Genomic DNA, 20,302 nt, shown 5'->3' with positions numbered 1-20,302 from the left:
TGCCAGGCTAACACTTATCATTAGAATCTCCATGGGAGGCAATGGTCTTCCCTGACCCATACTTATCAAGGTAGTTTTACCAAACTGACATGTATGATCATAGGCCAAAGATGTCCCCTCACCTTCAAGATAATTCTTGGACAATTACACTGCTTGAGAAACAATCTCATTTCTTGAAACCTTCTTGATCTCAATTTGAACCTGTGCTACTTTTGGTGAACACAGAGGCCTCACACAATCCTACTTTACCCCCCACCTCCCACATATGTAAGAATTCCAACAATGGGAACCTGACTTACTGGCAAACAGTACACTTATTATCAACGGGAAATGTTTTCTAATATGATTCCTTTTTCCAAAGCTAAGAACTATAGAGGACACACTATTCCTACCTTTATAGTTAAGACTTATCTATTGCTTCAGGCAACTGCAACAGACTTGTAGGCTGTGGTCTTTGTGTTCTCATGTGTATAGAGAAGGAACTGCAAGCTCCCTTACCTCACAGGCTCTAAGTCCACTCATGAGTGACCTCACCTCATGATCTGGTTACTCCCCAACATGCCCGCCTCTAAGCAACAATGCAGAGGTTTAGAATTCAGAAAGACCCTGCTGAACACTGTTTTAGTTACATTAAGCTGCTTCTTTACTTGAATTAACTTTTCAAATGAATAATCTAAACAATGGTATTCATACCTAGTCCTTTTGAGCCACCAAATACTGTTTACTATTTATACAGGATAACTCCTACTTCAAACAACAGATTGTAAGCTCCTGAAGGCTTATCTATGTTGTCGGAAAACAATAAGTGGGGTGTGCATGTCCTTTTTTGAAACAAAAGCAGGCTTCAAGTTGTTACATAAAACATACCAGAGCAGGGTGAGTGGAGAATTTAAGTCTTGCTATTTCGGCTAGCTGTAAGGAACATCTGTGGATGCCATGTGTGGGGAGCCATGCTAAAGTCACCCATGTTAGAAATCCTGTGCTTTGGCTGCACGCTGTGACCTTCGAGTTGTTAACCCTTGCTGAAGGAGGTCTTGTGTTCTAGGCTGTCTTTGGATTGTCTACCCAGAGAAATAGGGAAATACTTTTTTTTTTTAAAGAGAAGTATGTCTTTATTCCCGTGTTTCTCAAATTAAGCTGGCTGAATCGGTTGCTTTGAGAAGAGATTTAGTTGAAGAGACCAAATCCCAGATTCCCATCTGATTCCTCAGACTCTTCCTTGGCTTCAGCCTTAGCTGGGGCTGCAGCAGCAGCAGGAGCAGCAGTGGTGCCTGCAGCCACAGGAGCAGCAACCACTAATGCAGATGGATCCGCCAAAAAGGCCTTGACCTTCTCAGCAAGAAGGAAGATGTAGTCAGTCTCCACAGACAAAGCCAGGACCCTCTTGTACCCATTGATGATAGAGTGTGGCACTGAGGCCACAGTTGGGTAACCAATCTGCAGACAGACACTGGCAACATTTCGAACACCCTCTAGGAAATGAGAGTGCAGAGTCTGCTCAGTGTTGTCAAGCACTTCCGGGTTATAAATGCTGCCATTGTCAAACACCTACTGGATGATCAGCCCAAAGGAGAAGGGCGAGATGTTGAGCATGTTCAGCAGTGTGGCCTCGATGGCTCCTACTTTGTCTCCAGTTTTTATCAGCTGCACATCACTCAGAATTTCAATGGTACCTCTGGAGATTTTAGTGGTGATGCCCAAAGCCTGGAAGAACGAGGTCTTCTCAGGCCCTAGAAGTTCCTAGAGGGAGCTATTCAGGCGACTGTATTCTTGCCTGGGGGCTAGGGAGAATGGGATTAGAACAGGCCCTGATGACCTTGCTATATAAAGTCTTACTCTTGTGCTTTCGAGCATCTCTATCCCCACTTTCAATCTGCACCTCCTCTTTCAGGTGAACCCTGGTTTGATTTGTCCCATGGGCAGGGACAACCATGAGGCTTTGTATGTGTGGCAGCAGTAAGCGTGCATCACAAGAGCACATGGACACATGCTACAATACCATGCACGGCTGGCTTCAGCGGTCCATGAGAGACTTAAGTCACCCTCTGTGCTGTCCTTCCCTCCAGTTACAAAGGCCAGGGAGGTTAATCAACCTCTTCCTACAGCCACACACCCAGGCAATCTATAGAAAAAATCATATTTTTAGAGAGGACCCTGAAGAAAATGGACCACTTTACACGTCAGCATTTGTGCTTCAGACAGAGCTGAAGCAACTGTCTGGGCTTTCATCCTTTTCTTGTTACACAAGAACGTGAAATGTTTTTTTTAAATGGTTAAATTAAACTAAGGACAGATCGACAAAAGCTGGGATAAATTAAGGAAAAACAGAAACCTTCAAATATTATTAACCTTCTAGAAATTCTATGGTTTCAATCACTATTGAATATTTCCCCCCTAACACACTGGCTTTCTTGATAACTAAAGCTGTTCAACACACCTTCAACTTTCTCATGGTGTAGGGCACTGAAATAATCCATCTCTGATAAGGGACTGTCCGTGTACTCTCACACCTGTTGTGTATAATGCCAGATAAAGTGCACAGCCCTCCTGCAATCATGGCTGGGGCACATCCAGATCCCACGGCCCTCATCGCTTCCTTCTCCTGCATGCTGATGCCAAGTATCTCTCAAAAGTACACTCTTGCTCAAATTCCAGTATCCTTTGGTCCAGCTCAACTTTCATTTGCTATTTAAACTACGCCAAACACATATTAGGAGTTCCCTTCATTTTTACTTCTTTGTCTTTCTCATAAACTGTAAACTTAAAAGCATATCAATATAAAAAGAAAACACGAGTAAAAATTTAAAATAAAGACATCCATGCCACAGATAAATGAAAGCAGACCTTACAAAGGTATTTTTCAGTATGGTTCTTACTAGGAATCTGCAAACTGCAGAAACACATCAAATACATGGAACTACTAACTACATTCCAACTACTTAAAATAGTGAGGCTATGTCCTTGCTCTCTGTAATTAAGTATACACATGTATACAAGGGTCTAACTTCCCACTCTAGTGCTCTCTGAATGATGACATATATTGTGCAGCCTCACCATGCCACATGGGGAAGAACTGGCCTTTTATTTTGTGGTGAATGTATCATCATTAGTATAAAGTTACGTTGAATAAAAGCAGTCAACAAACCCAGGGCCGATTGGTCTCAATATTCAGGACTCTACTGCACAGCTGCAAACAATACAGGAGCAGGCAAAGGGCGGCCTACACTTTTATCTTTGAATTATTTAATACTATATTACACCAGAATTGAGTCAGGTAGTTTGGCAGTGAATACGGCCACTTACTCCACAGCTCAAAGGTTGTGTAAGTGAACACACAAGAAGACAGATGCTGTAAAGTAACCAAACGTATTCCCGGTTTTGCCTATACAGCTCTGCCAGCATCTCAGACTCTGAAAAACTGTGGGCAAAGGAAACATTTTTGAAACACAGGGTAAATATAATTGCTGGGATAGAGAGAGGGATAGAGAGAAGAAAAGAGGTGTTTTCTATTTTATAGCTTTTTCTCTTGGGCATAATTACAAAGTGACATTCAAGTGCAACCATTGGAATGCCTATTTTTTTCTCACAAAATCCAAAGACATCAGCAAAACCACCTATGTCAGTAATAAAAATAAAAAGTCTTTGACTTTTTAAATGTTATCATACTGTCACAGCAGAATAAAATTAGCTTGAAAAACGATCTAAAGGCATACGATGCAGTTCATTATGTACAGCAGCAACAGCAGCTTCTCAGTGTTCATAAAGGCTGCTCCATTAAATTTACCTCCAGTCAATAATTAGGAGTCCACAAATAAACCTGGGCAATTAAATCAATACTACCAGGCAATTATATTCCAGAGTCCAGGCTCAGTGGCACAAAAAGGCACTATATCAAACTGCAGTATTAAACAGTCTGATGCCATTTCAACAGGGAATTTTTAACACTAACTGGATGGAAAAGGCATATATCCAGATAATGCAGAATATGTACATGTGCTTCCACACACGTAAGACACATGCATACACACACACACACACACACACACACACACACACACACCACCACCACCACCACCACCAACAACAACAACAACAACAACAACAACAACGATCACCATCAAACTAGGACTGGCATCAGTATAGCTTTTATGAGATTTAAACATGTTGATTTATTGTTTTATAGACATAATTGATGATAAAATTTCTAATTAAAGGAACTACAAGGTCCCAGTTACAAGAACACTTAGAAAATCATTACAAGTTTATTTCTATCATTTTAAAGCTGAAAAACACTTCATACCGACTGCCATTGAACTCTTCACGTGCCAGGCACTGAGCTGAGCCCGGGCACGCAGCATGCTTAACCACGAGCATTCCAGGCTGGAGAGACAGCCCAGCAATTTACAGCACGCTCTGCTCTGGCTGAGGGCCTGGGGTAGGCTCCCAGAGCTCATACCAGAGGCTCCCAGCCACCTGTACAATCAACTCGGAGGGGTCTGATGCCTCTGGCCTCTGTAGGCATCTACACTCATATGCACATGCCCTCACACATGAACTTGATTAAAAATGCAGGTACATCATAAGGAAAAGAAGTGACCTCTCTTCTCCAAAACAAGCTGTCGCTGTAAAAGGCCTTGTCTCACCCCTGCGTATCTGTATTTGAACAACTTTAAGCAAATCATCGCCAGTCACATTCTGTTACTGAGGTAAGTTCAGATATAATGCTTCAAAGCGTATAAAGTTAAGACTAAGAATAGAAATGGCTTATGGATCATTTACGTACTGTTCTTTGTTTCTTGTCTTGGTGCTGGGGGTTGGGCTCTGTACATGCCAATCAAGCCTTCAGCTACTGAGCTACGTCTCTTGCCCTTTCATTGCTTTATTCTTGACTTCACTAAAATCACAGGAAATGCTACCTGGTGATATACTTATATAAAACACCAATACTTAATATCAACTCCTGTTTTTAATCTTTGCAGAAATAGTCACAATGTCTTTCAAAAATCACTGAATGGTGGGGTTTTTCCTTTCCCATTTTGACAATTATGTTTTAGCTTTTATTCATTTCAGGTCAGTTTTCAAATAAACAATTAGGGTGAGAAAAAAAAGGCTATAATGAAAAAGTTTTAGAATGCATTACACACTGTCAGTGATGTCAAAACAAAAGCTAGCTATGACTAGAAAAGCAGGGCTCTCACCTGCCAATAAACTGCCCTTGATCACTTACAAGAGGGGCGCGTCCCAGCAGACTGTGTGTGCATTAAAAAAATACTTGAAAGGGGAGAAAAAGTATATCACACTGGTCACTGTAGCAGCCTCAATAGACCCCTCAGGGAGTGCAGCTCGTCTTGGCCTTGTCATCCTCTATGCAGCTTTCTACTCAGCCCAGAAAACGTCGATAGGAAAATGTTTGAGGGGCCTCTGGTGGAAATTTTTTCATTCTTTCTGCATTGACAGGATGCCAAATCAATATTTACTTCCCACTAACAAGCTGCTCGAGGTCTCAGTAGAAAATATTGTAGAGAATGCGGGAAGACACAGTAATAAACAGCTGTCTGGCTGTGAGGAAAACATGAATTGACTGGAAACAGGTCCACAGTAAAAGGTCACCGAAACCCATGAACTCCTCAGGTGTCCGTATCAACTTCCAACTTTAAAGACACTAATAAAGAATCTCTTCTCCTAAGGGGCCGGGGAGAACGGATCCTCTTCGCTCTAGCAAGCAGAGAGGTGGACTCAATAATTTAATTAATGCACTAGCTGAGGCCCATGTTGGCTCTTCTCAAGGCATTTGCTTCATTTGTTAAGTACAGAAATACAAATAGGGAGTTAACTTTACTGTCTACCCCTGGAACGCTCCTTTACCTAACAGAAGTAAGGGTGTTTGCAAATGTGAGGTCAGGAATATTTACTTAGAAGTTTTAATATGTGAAGCACAAAAATAAAATACCTGTCCTTCAAGAAGTTTCTGAATGTACAACAGCCATTCTTTGTCATTTTCAGCATCCATCTTTGTCTTTTCAATTTCCTAAGGAGAATAAAAATATGTGCATTAAACTGATATGAACTTACTCATCCTCCTAGATCTAGCAGCTAGATTTTAATGCATATATAGAAACATCAGCCAAGAATGTCCCATCACTTAGAGTGTGGGATATTTAAATTCATGTTGTTTAATATTTAGTTGATAAATATTTACATACATATGGAAGCTGTAGTTGTGTTTATCTATTTCATAATAAATTAGGAAAATTGTCTTTAGCTTTCACAGTGTGGTTCAGGATAGGGATGAACGGGAGTAAAAAAAGATGGAACAGAGTAAAAAAGACAATGCAGGGCTGGAAAGATAGCTCAGTGGTTAAGAGCATTTGCTGTTCTTGTAGAGTACCTGAGTTTGGTTCCCAGCATCCATGTCAGCAGCCATCACAATAGCTTGTAAGTCTAGCTCTAGGGAATGCAGCCTTATATTCTATGTCTCTGTCTGTCTGTCTGTCTGTCTGTCTGTCTGTCTCCCCCTCCCCTCTCTCTCTCACACACACACACCACATGTGAAAAATAGAAGCATTTAGAAACTAACACATTGAATTTACTACATGTCAGTCTTCACACTTGGTACTTCATACCGTCTCTCATACTTTAACGTTTATTACAGTTGGATGCAGTTTAAAGAACATAATTCAGGCAGGACACTCCACCCTTAGTCTTTAAAAGATGTATAGTTCATTCTAAATACACTCTGGTCTGTGATTAAACACAGTGACTATATCAAGGTGCCCTGATATTGCGCAGAGCAGTGTTTGTACTCAAGTGTCTTTTATTCCAGGAGGGGCTGCAGACTGTGTGGCATACGCGGCTGCAGGCAGAGTTCTCTGGTATCAGATGCATCAGCTCAGGGGCACTGGTGCTTTGGGACGATGAGGAACCCTTTTTAAGCCACACACTTAAAGGAGACAATGTTGTGTAATTTCCCTATTCAAATGGTGTGATGTCTTTTTAATTCATGGCCCAGGGCAAACATGTTCTTAACACCCTACAATGACAGTGTTCAGTGCCTGCGTTTGTGTGTGGAATGCACGGGCATATGCACACACATTTCCACGGAGGCATGCCATTAACCCAGGCTCTAATTAGGTGTGTGTACCGAGCGTAGGTGAGGCCCTCGCTCAGGCACTGCTGTCTCCCTGCATCTTGTTTGATCCTACATGTGATAATACTCTTTTACGACCATGCCTAGTCGCTCATCATCCCATTCACCCAAAGGATGAACATAATCTCAGCAGAACTCCTTTGGGTCGTATCCAAAAATTCTTGGCAGTTTAAATATCTTTATATTATAGATCGTCCTACAGCAGAAAATCTCTTAGATGCTCAGGAGGGCAGGCATCTCATAGAGGATGGTCTCACACAAATACTTAAAGTCCGTTGCTTTATTTTATCATTGAGCAAATATTTATTGGGATGATCTTGGTATAATCCTGTCTTAAATCTTTTCAAGCAATAAATAATTGAAGAATTGTATTCTCAGGGCTAAACATTCTTTACAGGTTTGAAGAATACTGCGTATAGGTGAAACAGGGTCATTGCCCTAGGACCACTGATAGGAATAAAACCCACCCACACAGGAGGATCTTACTCATTTAAAAACCATAAATGTTTTCAAAACTAGAATTATCAAAATAATTCTAAATTCAGCCAGGAAAGCTAATAAATTTGATACCTAAAAAAATGTCACACACGAGAGATTTTTATCAAATCAATGGTGACTTGGCTGAACTAAGCCCAGTCAAACTGGTGAATTGAGAATAGTGAGACCTGGCCTGTGAGGGCTGGGTGCGCAGCTGAGGTCACTTGGTGCTCCTGTGGAGGACGCAGTTTGGGTGCAAGCACCAATGTGGTACACCGATATTCACGGTGCCAGCTCAGCAGTTCTGATGCTCACTTCTGACACCTGGCCTGCATGTGGTACAAACAAATACTCAAAGGCAAAGCACTAAGATACTTAAATTAATAATCCAAAAATTATGATTACTGCTGGGTGTCGTGGTACAGACCTGTATAGTCTGAAAGGGTTTAGAGGCTGAAGCAGGAGGATCACTTGAGTCTAGAAATTTGAGACCAGCCTAGGCAAAGACCTGGCTTCAAACAAAAGAAAGACTCTCCCCCGCCCTGCCTCCCTCCCTCTCTCTCTCTCTCTCTCTCACCCACACCCACTCACTCACACACAAAGAATGACAGAAACCATGGTTTACAAGATATATAATATGATTAGCTAAAGAGGATGGAGGAGACAGGAAGAGATAAATGACATGAGTAACAAGCTCCATGAATCTTCCTAATTGCTTATTATGTCTCTTATCCTTTCCTGTTGCATATTTGACTCATTTCTGTGTAACGTATTGAGTTTATCTAAAGGTATTCTTGGTATACTGTATGTATCTTTCTTTGACAATATTTACATAAAAGAAATTCTAAGAATTATAAAACAAAAAATATATTCAGGTAAAACTAGAGCAATCTCTCTGTTAGTGAATATCCAAGTGATCCTACCACTTCATCTTCTGTGTCCAATATTTCCTCTAGGTCCGACCGTGAGATGTTCAGGATGGAAGCTGCCAAGGTCTGGGCTTTATGGGTTGAGGTTTTACAAGCCTGTCTGTTTTTCTGCATCTTCTTAAGCTCTCTGATTTGATGTCTTGTCCCATGGACATCACTTTGCAACTCTTTGACCAAAGCCTAAAACATATTGGAAAGAACATGGGTTCATATGGAAGTCATAATGAAGACAAAATGGCCAAAGCATAAAAATGTGAATGCCCTAGCAAATCATTTTTATTAAGGTTACTCTGGTTTTATTTATTTTGGAAGAGAATGGGCTGCTATCTGCTTATTGTCATTATGTAATAAAAGCTCTCTTAAATCACCTCTTAACTACTTTTTTTTTTTATTAACTAAAGCTCTCTACACTCAGTTTTCGATATGCTAACTGGCATCTTGGTTGATCAAGGCTGCAGTGGGCAAGCTGCTTGTTATCGTGATAAAGTGCAATTTTAAGCTGATAAGATAGTTAGGTCTATTTATATGTAACCTTACTATTCACTTACTAATTATAACAGGCTATTGCACAGCGGGTTTAATTGTCACATACACTGATGAAAGACGGCCACTGAAAAAGTTGCTTCTGTAATATTCTACTAGAACTATATTAGATACACTTTGGAAAAACTTGAGAACAAGTAGAGTAACAGTTACTAAGTCACGCACTCTAAGGTGGGATGGACTGGAGGCATATAGAAGGCTGGAATTATGTTATGAAAGTCTTTTAGTTTTTCCTTTGAGAGATCAACAAATGTCAGTGAATGCCACTCACACAGGCAAGTAAGAAAAAAGCACATTATGCTCTGCATGACCAGAGTTCTGTGTGGTGATACCAGGATGGCTTGGAGAGCCCAGGATGGGCTGGCTAGGTGTTAAGCCGTTTCAACACTTTATGAGTTCAAAGGTTCAATAAGCAAGCAGCCATCTTCATATTTACCTCAGCAGTTCTTGGAAACAAAGCAAAAAGTGAAATTACCACAACAAAGGATATGGGTTGCTGCAATATTGGCAACTGTTACTTGATTCTCTCTCCTCTTCTTCCTCAACACTATTACCATATCTACACACACACACACACACACACACACACACACACACACACACACACACACACTGCAGTTTCTTCTTTGTTTCTTCCTTGTATTAGCAAACACCAATCTGGTACTTCAGTGCAATTTGATTTTATAACTCTGTTTTGAAGTTCCAAATTCTCATTTCTGGTATTACATATCAAGTGGAGAATCAGCCTTGACATACCTATGTTTTCGTTGGCACTTTCAATTACTTTTTAGCAATGTACACTATGCTAGTGAAATTATATTTGCCTATTGAATATGTTTAATTTTTCATAGTTTATTCTTCTTGTCAATTATACTGTACTTCATGGAGGGGGGAAAAAAGCTTAATGTAGCTGTCCTCGTTAGGTTTCTACTGCTATGAGATAAATACCATGACCACAAGCAACTTGGGGAGAAAAGGTCAAAGTGCAGGCAGGAACTGAAGGCAGGAACCTGGAGGCAGAAGCCGTAGGGAAACAATGCCTACTGACATGTGCTCATAGTTCCTTATCTTGCTTTCTTACACAGCCCAGGCCCACTCACAGCTGGCTGAGCCTTCCCACATCAACTGTTCATCAAGAAAATGCCTCAAAGACTTGCTAACAGGTCAAGCTGATGTGGGCATTTTTTTTTTCAATTGAGATTCCTTCTTCCCAGACGACCTAAGTCAAGCTGCTAAAAATCTACCTAACCAATACTTTAACTGATAAGACTTTAAAATGTATAATTTTGCTATATTTCACATTTGAGATTTTCTTTTGGATGTGACTCAAATTAGAGCCCTGGAAAAAGACTCTGAGGTGATCTTTCCACAGGAGATGCTGGAAGACGGTACTTAAGAATAACACTGTAAATATTCAATTACAAAATGTCAAACATAAAAAGGTTGAACAAAATGTTAGGGAACATATACTCACAACCTATGTACTATAATCAACTTTCTATACTTGATTTGTCATGTATCTATTTATCCATTTATCCATCTTACATTCTTGAGGCATTTTAAAGGAGGGAGCAGGTATCTGTACAGGTGGGCCCTAATTGCATTGCCAAGCATATTCTAGACTAATGATGGATATTTTTAGTTCTGAGATCAGATTTCTACACAGTGAAATACATATGTTTTAACTGTATAGCTTTATAAGTTATTACTAAATGAAAACTTTGGCCAACCCACACCCTGGTCAAAATAGATGGCATTTCCTTGTTATGATTTAGATACAAAATGTTCCTCACTGGCTCAAGTACAATTTGAACACTTGGTCCCCAACTAGTGTGTTTAGGATATTGCAGAGCCTTGATGAGGAGGAGGCTAGCTGGTAGAAGTCCACTAGGGGTGAGACTTGAGGTTTACAACCTGGCTCAAGTCCTCTTGTCTCTCTGGTCCCCATCCCTGGAGATGTAGGCTGGCTGGCTCTCACCTGTCATCACAGATGTGAAGTACTGTCATAGTAAACCTACCACTGTGATAGAGTTGATCCTAGACCATGAGCCCAAATAAAACTCTCTCTGAAGCTATTTTAGTCAAGTATATGGTCACAGCAACAAGAATATATCATTATTTGAAAAACAACATTCATGTCCTTTCCTGGTCAATTTGTAAGTGAGCCAGTTGTCCCAGGGTTATTTATTGAAGAAACATTACTTTCACTGTCATATACTCTTACTAGTTACTGACACTTAATAGTTACTAATATATCCATATATTTATTTACAAGCTTCCTAATCTGTTCTATTGGTTCATGCTTTTTTAAAATGTCAGAATCATGAAGGTTTGATTTCTATAACTTTGCAATATAGCTTCAAACCAGAAAGCATGATACCACCAGCTTAACTACTCTTGCTCAACATTACTTCATTCAGTCAACATCTTTTATGGTTTCAAACAAGTTTTTCCTATTTATATTAAAATATGATGGTACTGCTAGATGCGGTAGCACACACCAGTGATCCCAGCACTTGGGGAGGCAGAGGCAAGTGGATCTCTGTGAGTTCAAGGCCTGTCTAGTCTACAAAGTGAGTCTAGGACAGCCAAAGCTACAAAGAGAAACCCTGTCTTGAAAAACCAAAAATATGATGGTACTATTAACACACACACACACACACACACACACACACACACACACACACACACACACACTGAGAACCAAGACCTTTTTATAATATTAATTCTTCCAATCCATGAGCATAGTCTATTTTCCATTTATATTTTCTTCAATGTATTTCATCAATTACAAAAATTAACATTAATTGACAGAAATTCCATTTTCTTGGTTAAATTTAACTTCTAGTTTTCCTTTTTGTTTTGCTGTTATTGTAAATGACTATTTTTCTCAGTTGTTTCAGAGAGTGTTGTTAGTGTAGAGAGACAGAACCTAATTTTACATATTGGTTTTTGTAACCACCAAACACTATTGAACTCATTTATTTTTAGGTATAGTCTTCAGGTTTTTTAAGTTTACAATTTGCAAACAGAGGTAATTTTATTTATTTCCCTCATGATTTCTATAACTTTATTTGTTTAAGCCTTTTGTCTTGGTCCTGATTTTACAGGAAAAAAAGAGTATTTCACTATTGGGTATGATGTCAGCTGTAACTTATGGGTTTATTATATTGAGATCCATTCATTGTACATTTAATATATTGAGTTTTTAAACATGAAAAAGATGTGGTATTTTGTGAAATTCCTTTTCTATATCTATTGTGTGATGAATTTTCTCTTTTATTATGCTAATTTAGGATCTCAAATGTATTTATTCACATAGTTGAACCGTTCACAGACCAAATTCCATTTCAACATGGTGTATGCTGTTTTTAAATGTGGCTTACTAGTTCTTTGCTGAGAGTGTTTGCATCCATGATTGAATGATAGTGGAATGTAGTTTTCTTTTCTCATTGTGTCCTCATCTAACTTTGCTTTCAGTGCAATACTGACCTTGTAAATAAAGTTTGGAAATGTTCAGTCCTCTTTTAATCTTTTTGGAAGAGTTCAAGAACTGGCATTGATTCCTCTTTAACAGTTGGGCCAAGTGGCGGGGAAGCATATGGCACTGGCATTCTGTTTGTAGGGAGGTTTTGATTACGGATTCAATTGCCTTAGTTGTTATTCATTTGGATTTTGTATTTCCTTCTTTTTTTATTTTTATTAATTTATTCTTGTTACATCTCAATGGTTATCCCATCCCTTGTATCCTCCCATTCTTCCCTCCCTCCCATTTCCCCCTTATTCCCCTCCCCTATGACTGTTCCTGAGGGGGATTACCTCCCCCTGCATATGCTCATAGAGTATCAAGTGTCTTCTTGGTAACCTGCTGTCCTTCCTCTGAGTGCCACCAGGTCTCCCCGTCCAGGGGACATGGTCAAATGTGAGGCATCAGAGTACGTGAGAAAGTCATATCCCACTCTCCACTCTACTGTGGAGAGTGTTCTGTCCATTGGCTAGATCTGGGTAGGGGTTTAAGGTTTACCGCCTGTATTGTCCTTGGCTGGTGCCTTAGTTTGAGCGGGACCCCTGGGCCCAAATCTGCCTATCATAATGTTCTACTTGTAGGTTTCTAGGACCCTCTGGATCCTTCTACTTTGCCGTTCTCCCATGCTTCTCTCATCTAGAGTCCCACTAGAATGTCCTCCCCTCTGTCTCAGTTTCCTGGTAAGTGAAGGCTTTCGTGGGACATGCCCGTTGGGCTAATATGCAGATATAAGTGAGTATATACCATTTGACTCTTTCTGTTTCTGGCTTAACTCATTCATTATGATCATTTCTAGCTCAATCCATTTATCCACAAATTTAGGGAATTCCTTGTTTTTAATAGCTGAGTAGTATTCCATAGTGTAAATGTACCACAGTTTCTTTATCCATTCTTCTATTGAGGGACACTTAGGCTGTTTCCATGTTCTGGCTATTATGAATAAGGCTGCTATGAACATGGTTGAGCAAATTTTCTTGTTGTGTGCTGGAGCATCTTCTGGGTATATTCCAAGAAGTGGAATAGCTGGGTCTTGAGGAAGCCCTATTCCCAGTTTTCTGAGATAGCACCAGATAGATTTCCAAAGTGGTTGTACTAGTTTGCATTCCCACCAGCAATGAAGGAGTGTTCCTCTCTCCTCACATCCTCGCCAGCATGTGGTGTCGCTTGAATTTTTGATCTTAGCCATTCTGATGGGTGTAAGATGGAATCTCAGTGTCGTTTTGATTTGCATTTCCCTGATGATTAAGGAGGTTGAGCATTTCTTTAAGTGTTTCTCAGCCATTTGATATTCCTCTGTTGAGAATTCTCTGTTTAGTTCCAAGCCCCATTTCTCTATTGGGTTATTTGGTTTGGTGGTGTTTAATTTCTTGAGTCCTTTATATATTTTGGATATTAGACCTGACTCAGTCTTGGTGAGTAGTTGGCTTCCAGGAATTTCCATTTATTATAGCTTATCTAACTTCTTAGCACATCACTGTTCAGAATATTCTCTACAGTCTGGAAGAACCAATCACTTCTTGGTTATCAGGCACGTTTCTGTAGTCAGAGGTATAAAGTCTTCCTGTTTTGTTTTCCTTACTAGTTTAGCTAAAGATTTGTCATTTTTATATTTTAAAACTTGCCTTATTTTCACTGATTTTTGTTTTCTATTCTTTTATCTGAATCGTTCCTTTCTAGTGCTCAGTAGTCTCTTCCCTCTGTAACTGTGGGCTCAGCTCTTCTTCCCCCTGCTCTTTACTGTTTAAGTTCGACTATGTACTTGAGCACTCTTTGGTTAAGTTGTTTACAGCTGTAATTTTTTCCTCTAAAAAAAACCCAACCCCCCCCCCCCCAAAAACCCCAAAAACCAAAACCAAAACCAAGAAACAAATGCTTTGCTTCTCATGCACATGATAGGTCTTGCGTCCATCTTCATTTGTCTCATTCTTTTGTATTTCTCTCTTATTTATAATCAGTCCTACTAGTTTTTTCGGACCAAATTGCTTAACTTCCACATTTTCATTCCATTATAGATTTGCATTTTTACATAAATAGGAACAGAAAAGATTCTTCATATGACTTTAGTCTTTTGTATCTTTAAGACTTATTTTTGTGTCCCAACATTCTCGCATCCTGAAGAATGTTCTGTACATGTCTGCAAGGACCACATGCCTCTGGTGTCGCTCGCTTCTGCTGCTTATGCATTCTCTGTTTGGAAGGTCTACTGCCGAGGGTGTAACCACTGTCCTTTTGGTTTATATTTGCTCTGTATATTTAGGTGCACCACTGTTTGGTGAACAAATATTTGTAATTGTTTTTGTCACTTCCTAACGTCTATCTTATTATAAATTCAGGCACATATTCTCTCATTCTCTCTCTCTCTTCCTCTGTCTGTCTCTGTCTCTGTCTCTGACTGAGGACTGAACCCAGGGCGCTGCGCTTGCTAGTCAGGCACTCTACCACTGAGCTAAATCCCCAGGCCCTCGTAGTTGTTCTCTTGTAGTCACATTTGTATGAAATATCTTTTAAAAAAATCTTTTCACGTTCAGCTAGGTGTGCCTATATAGCTAAATTACATCTTTAAAAAAATTGTAACTAGATCATGCTTTCAAAAGGAAGGAAGGCAGGAAGGAAAATCTATTCAGCCACCAGACATTTTCTGATCCAAAAGTTTCGTCTATTTATATTTAAAATAAATATTGTCAGGCACCATATTTACTGTTTCCATTTTGTTAATTGTTTTCTGACTACTCATCCTGCCATTGCTTTATTCTTTCTTCCATTCTTGATGTCTTCCTTTGATTACTTTTTTGTTGTTGCATATACTTTGAGGTCTTTCTTAATCTTTTGAATTCTGACTTTAGAATTTCCTTTGCAACATTTTGTAGCTTTCATAAATATCTTCCAATTGTAGTTTCCTATTTTAAGCTGTTGACAGCATCAGAATAATAATCACATGAAGGTGATACTTCTCTCCTTAACTGTGGGACTGGGCATTATAATTTACAAAGACTTCTATAGTGCATACCCGCCATAAAGGTTTTCATTTAGTTTCTAAATAATGTTTATATCATAGTTTAAAGTCATCTTGCAATGTTATTGCAATACTAAAAAATTCTGACCTTGAGTCTGTTTTTCACTTTATGATTTAGAGTTCTTTGATCTCTGTCTAAGCAACCCTGGTAAGGAACGTACTCTCCATGTCAGTTTGCTGGAGAAGTTTTGTTCCCTCCCTCATTCTCAAGGACAGATTTTTTTTTTTACTGCAGTATTCTTGGCTGGCAGCTTTGACTTTCATTATTTTGAAGACATCCCATATTCTCCTGATATCTGTGGCTTCTGTGGCAGCCCTTTGGCAGGCTTATGGGTGTGCTCTTCCTTATAGGGCTCTTTGCAATTTAATTATACACTATCTCATATAGATTGTGTTCAGTCTCTTGGGGGATTCTTGCAGCTATGAATCTGTACACCTTTCTGTCTGTCTGTCTGTCTCTCCAACTTTGGTATATTTCCTGGTATTATTTAAGTAGTCTTTCTAGGGCTGAAGAGATGGCTCAGAGGTTAAGAGCACTGGCTGTTTTTCTAAAAGTCCTGAGTTCAATTCCCAGCAACCATCTATAATGAGGTTGGGTGTCCTCGTCTGGCTTGCTGACTCACATGCAGGCAGAATACTTTATAAATAAATAAATAAATAATAAATAAATCTTTTAAAAGGTCTTTCCATTCTTTTATCTCTTTGCTCATTAAAATTCCTATCATACATACATTTAGTTTGATGATGTCTCATAAGTCTTGTGGTTTCTTCACTTTTTCATAAAAACAAAACCAAAACCAAAAAACCACCTTTGCTTTTCTGTGTAATTTTAAATGACCTATCATTCAGTTCAAGGGAATTTTTTATGGATTATCCTACTGAATTGTTTTATTGAAAATTTTAGCTTAGTCTTATATAACTCCTTCATAGAAATAAGTGTCTCTCTAATTGATATCAGCTTCATTTTCTCTTAGTATAAACATGCACACACACACACACACACACACACACACACCAATATAAACACACACCACATACACACACCCATGTTGTGGTGTATGGTACATGCATGTGCATAATGGGGTGTTTCTGTGTGTATATGCATACAGAGTCAGTCCAGAACATGACTCTGGATGTCTGTACTGCTCTCTGTCCTATTGCCTGGAGTCACTGTCTTGCACTGAATCAGAAACTTAGCATTCACTTGATTTTCGACAAAGAAGCCAAATCCATTCAATGGAAAAACGACAGCATCTTCAACAAATGGTGCTGGTCTAACTGGATGTCTACATGTAGAAAAATGCAATTAGACCCCTATTTGTCACCATGCACAAAACTCAAGTCCAAGTGGATTAAAGATCTCAACCTAAAACCACAGACATTAACCCAGTTAGAGGAAAAAGTGGGGAAGAGTCTGGAACTGATAGGCACAGGAGACAACTTCCTGAACAGAACACCAACAGCCCTGGCCTTAACATCAACAATTAATAAATGGAACCTCATGAGGCTGAGAAGCTTCTGTAAGGCAGGTGACACTGTCAAGAGAACAAAGCGACAGCCTACAGACTGGGAAAAGATCTTCACCAACTCTTCATCTGACAAAGGTCTAATATCCAAAATATATAAAGGACTCAAGAAATTAAACACCACCAAACCAAATAATCCAACTGACAAATGGGGCTTGGAACTAAACAGAGAATTCTCAACAGAGGAATATCAAATGGCTGAGAAACACTTAAAGAAATGCTCGACCTCCTTAGTCATCAGAGAAATGCAAATCAAAACGACACTGAGATTCCATCTTACACCCATCAGAATGGCTAAGATCAATAACTCAACTGACATCTCATGCTGGCGAGGGTGTGGAGAAAGAGGAACACTCCTGCATTGCTGGTGGGAATGCAAACTAGTACAACCACTTTGGAAAGCTATCTGGTGCTTTCTCAGAAAAATGGGAATAGGGCTTCCTCAAGACCCAGCTATTCCACTCCTTGGAATATACCCAGAGGATGCACTACCACACAACAGGGACATATGCTCAACCACGTTCATAGCTGCCTTATTTATAATAGCCAGAACTTGGAAACAACCTACGTGTCCCTCAACAGAAGAATGGATAAAGAAACTGTGGTACATTTACACTATGGAATACTACTCAGCTATTAAAAACAAGGAATTTCCAAAATTTGTGGACAAATGGACTGAACTAGAAATTGTCATAATGAGTGAGTTCACACAGAAGCAAAAAGAGCTAAATGGTATATACTCACTTATATTGAGACACTAGTCCAAGGTGTACGTCCCCATGAAAAACTGTACCTACCAGGATAGTGGGTAAGAGGGGAGGACATCCTATTGAGACTTTAGGTATGAGAAGCCTGGGAGAAAGAGGAAATAGAAGGATCCAGCGGGTCCTGGAAAACTACAGGCGAGTCTGGGCCCTGGGGTCCTCCGCAAACTATGGCAACAGCCAAGGAAAAAATAGGCAATAAACCTTGAACCCCTACCCAGACTAGCCGATGGACAGGACATTCTCCACTGTTGAGTGGAGAAGGAGATCTAACTTTCACACAAACTCTGGTGCCCCATATTTGAACATGTCCCTTGGACGGAGATGCCTGGTGGCACTCAGAGGAAAGATAATAGGTCACCAAGGAGAGACTTGATACCCTATGAGCATATACAGGGAGAGGAGGTCCCCCTCAGACACAGACATAGGGGAGGGGAGGGGAGTAGGGGGGAAGTGGGAGGAAGGGAGGAATGGGAGGATACACGGGATGGGCTAACGACTGAGATGTAATATGAATAAATTAATTAAAAAAAATAAAGTTCAGTCTAGAAACCAAAAGGAAAAAAAAAAAAAAAAAAAGAAACAGCATTTCTGGTAAGCTCCGTACAGTGAGCAGTGAGGTCTGCCTGTCTCTAGCCCTCAATACACAGCTATGCCCCACTATTTAATTGGGTGCTGATTGCTGTTAATAGCAAGCTAATGGCTAAGTTCACTGGTCATGTAGTTCTTAAGGTTAGACATCTGGATAGATGGGCTCATTGGCTAGGCTTTCTAGATTGAGAAAGAGCTGACTTTACTCTGTGTTTGGGCAGGTAATTGTAGGGTCCCTGAGCCAGGCTGTCAATAGGCTATTCTCTATAAATGAATGGGGCTGTAAATATTAGATACATACACACACCTATAACATATGTAATTTGTGTATAAATACACATATTATTTTCTCATCTGGGCTGACAGTGTTCTCTTCAAGAGAAAAAGACCATCTAAGAACAACAACAAGATTCTAAAGCAACCATTTTGCCTCCTTTGTTGTTGGCAAGAACTGTCCAAGAGATTTCCAGAGCATACAGCTCATCGCTGTTGCCCTTGGTTATCCCCCAGAGGTAGAAGAGAAGTCTCTATTGCTGAAGACACCACATGCTTTAGAAACAGGGCCCAGATACCCCAGACCTGGAGCTGACCGAAACGCCCTCTCCCTAATGACAAGCTTGCACGGGACTAGAAGGGACTACCATGAAATGGCCTCCACAGGCTCATAGGGAGTGGGATTACTGGAGCTGTGTCCTTGCTGGAGTCAGTATGGCCTTGTTGGAACAAATGTGTCAATGGGCAGTGGGCTGAGGTCTCAGAAGCTCAAGCCAGGCATAGTGGCTCACTGTCTCTTCCTGCTGCCTGCAGATCCAGACGTAGAACTCTCAGCTCCTTCTCCAGTGCCATATCTGCCTGCCTGCCACCATGTTTCCTGCCATGATGATAATGGACTAAACCTCTGAGCTGTAAGTAAGCTCCAGTTTATAAGGGTTGCTATGGTAATGGTGTCTCATCTTGCAAGCTTCCTAAAGAATGCGGCAACTAACAATCCTACCCTGCTATGATGCCTGTGAACCATTCCAACAGTAAGCATAGGATGATAACCTTATGCTCAGTGACCAGCTGGAGCCAGCAGTAGTGCTCAGTGACCAGCTGGAGCCAACAGTAGTGCTCAGTGACCAGCTGGAACCAGCAGTAGTGCTCAGTGACCATCTGGAGCCAGCAGTAGTGCTCAGTGACCAGCTGGAACCAGCAGTAGTGCTCAGTGACCAGCCAACTATTACGTTTCATTTTTACTAGGTCAAGGTTTCCAGCTTTATTTAGCTAACAACATATGCTCTTGAGTTCTACCATAATTATGGACTGACTACTTTTTTTTTTTCAGTAATACTCAAATGTGGAGGCAGGTAGCTACTTAGAAACTCTGAAATCACCATCCTTAATGCGGTTTCCTGAAGAAATAATGCATTTTAACAGCTTCCTGAACAATTATGGAGAGGATTGAGCTCCCAGTTCTGGAAGACCATGGTGGAGGGACTGGGCCAGGTGAGGGCCTTTTTCTCTAGGACAATCTCTAGGTGCTGCTGGGTTGACAAGAAATTCAGAAGTGTACCTGTGTCTCAGCAGCACTTAAACAGCTTTACTCAAGTATAATTTATATGGTTTAAAGTTTACCAGGTAAGTTAATGTAGTCTTATGAAGAACTTTTCTTCTTAGAAGTTCTAATTTTCCTTTAGTGAGACAGACTAAGTGTGAATTTAAGTTGAATTATATAACAGAAGTATTTAAAACTCATCACTGAGAGAAGAGATCAGTACCTAAATATTAACCATTGCAAATGTCAACA

General features: G+C 40.1%; 1 protein-coding gene and 1 pseudogene across 7 annotated transcripts in view; both read right to left on the bottom strand.

Moving 5' to 3' along the window:
- CNTLN (centlein) overlaps window positions 1–20,302 on the bottom strand; it is a 251,852-nt gene that overhangs the window by 9,443 nt on the left and 222,107 nt on the right. For all 6 annotated transcript variants that reach the window (XM_084779053.1, XM_084779054.1, XM_084779056.1 and 3 more), the window contains exons 24-25: window positions 8,548–8,733; window positions 5,951–6,028 (exon numbers count right to left, since the gene is read on the bottom strand). In XM_084779053.1, coding sequence (XP_084635179.1) covers window positions 5,951–6,028; window positions 8,548–8,733 — 264 coding nt within the window. The remainder of the gene's footprint in view (window positions 1–5,950; window positions 6,029–8,547; window positions 8,734–20,302) is intronic.
- LOC311597127 (large ribosomal subunit protein uL10-like) lies at window positions 1,086–2,590 on the bottom strand (annotated as a pseudogene). Its single transcript has 2 exons — window positions 2,438–2,590; window positions 1,086–1,740 (listed from the first exon to the last, which is right to left on the bottom strand). The product of its transcript is annotated as a large ribosomal subunit protein uL10-like (transcript).

This window comes from Acomys minous, assembly GCF_964271855.1.
Source record: "Acomys minous genome assembly, chromosome: 1".
Lineage (NCBI taxonomy): Eukaryota > Metazoa > Chordata > Mammalia > Rodentia > Muridae > Acomys > Acomys minous.
Note: the sequence above shows the minus strand (reverse complement) of the source record. Positions and strands in the feature narration are given on the sequence as shown.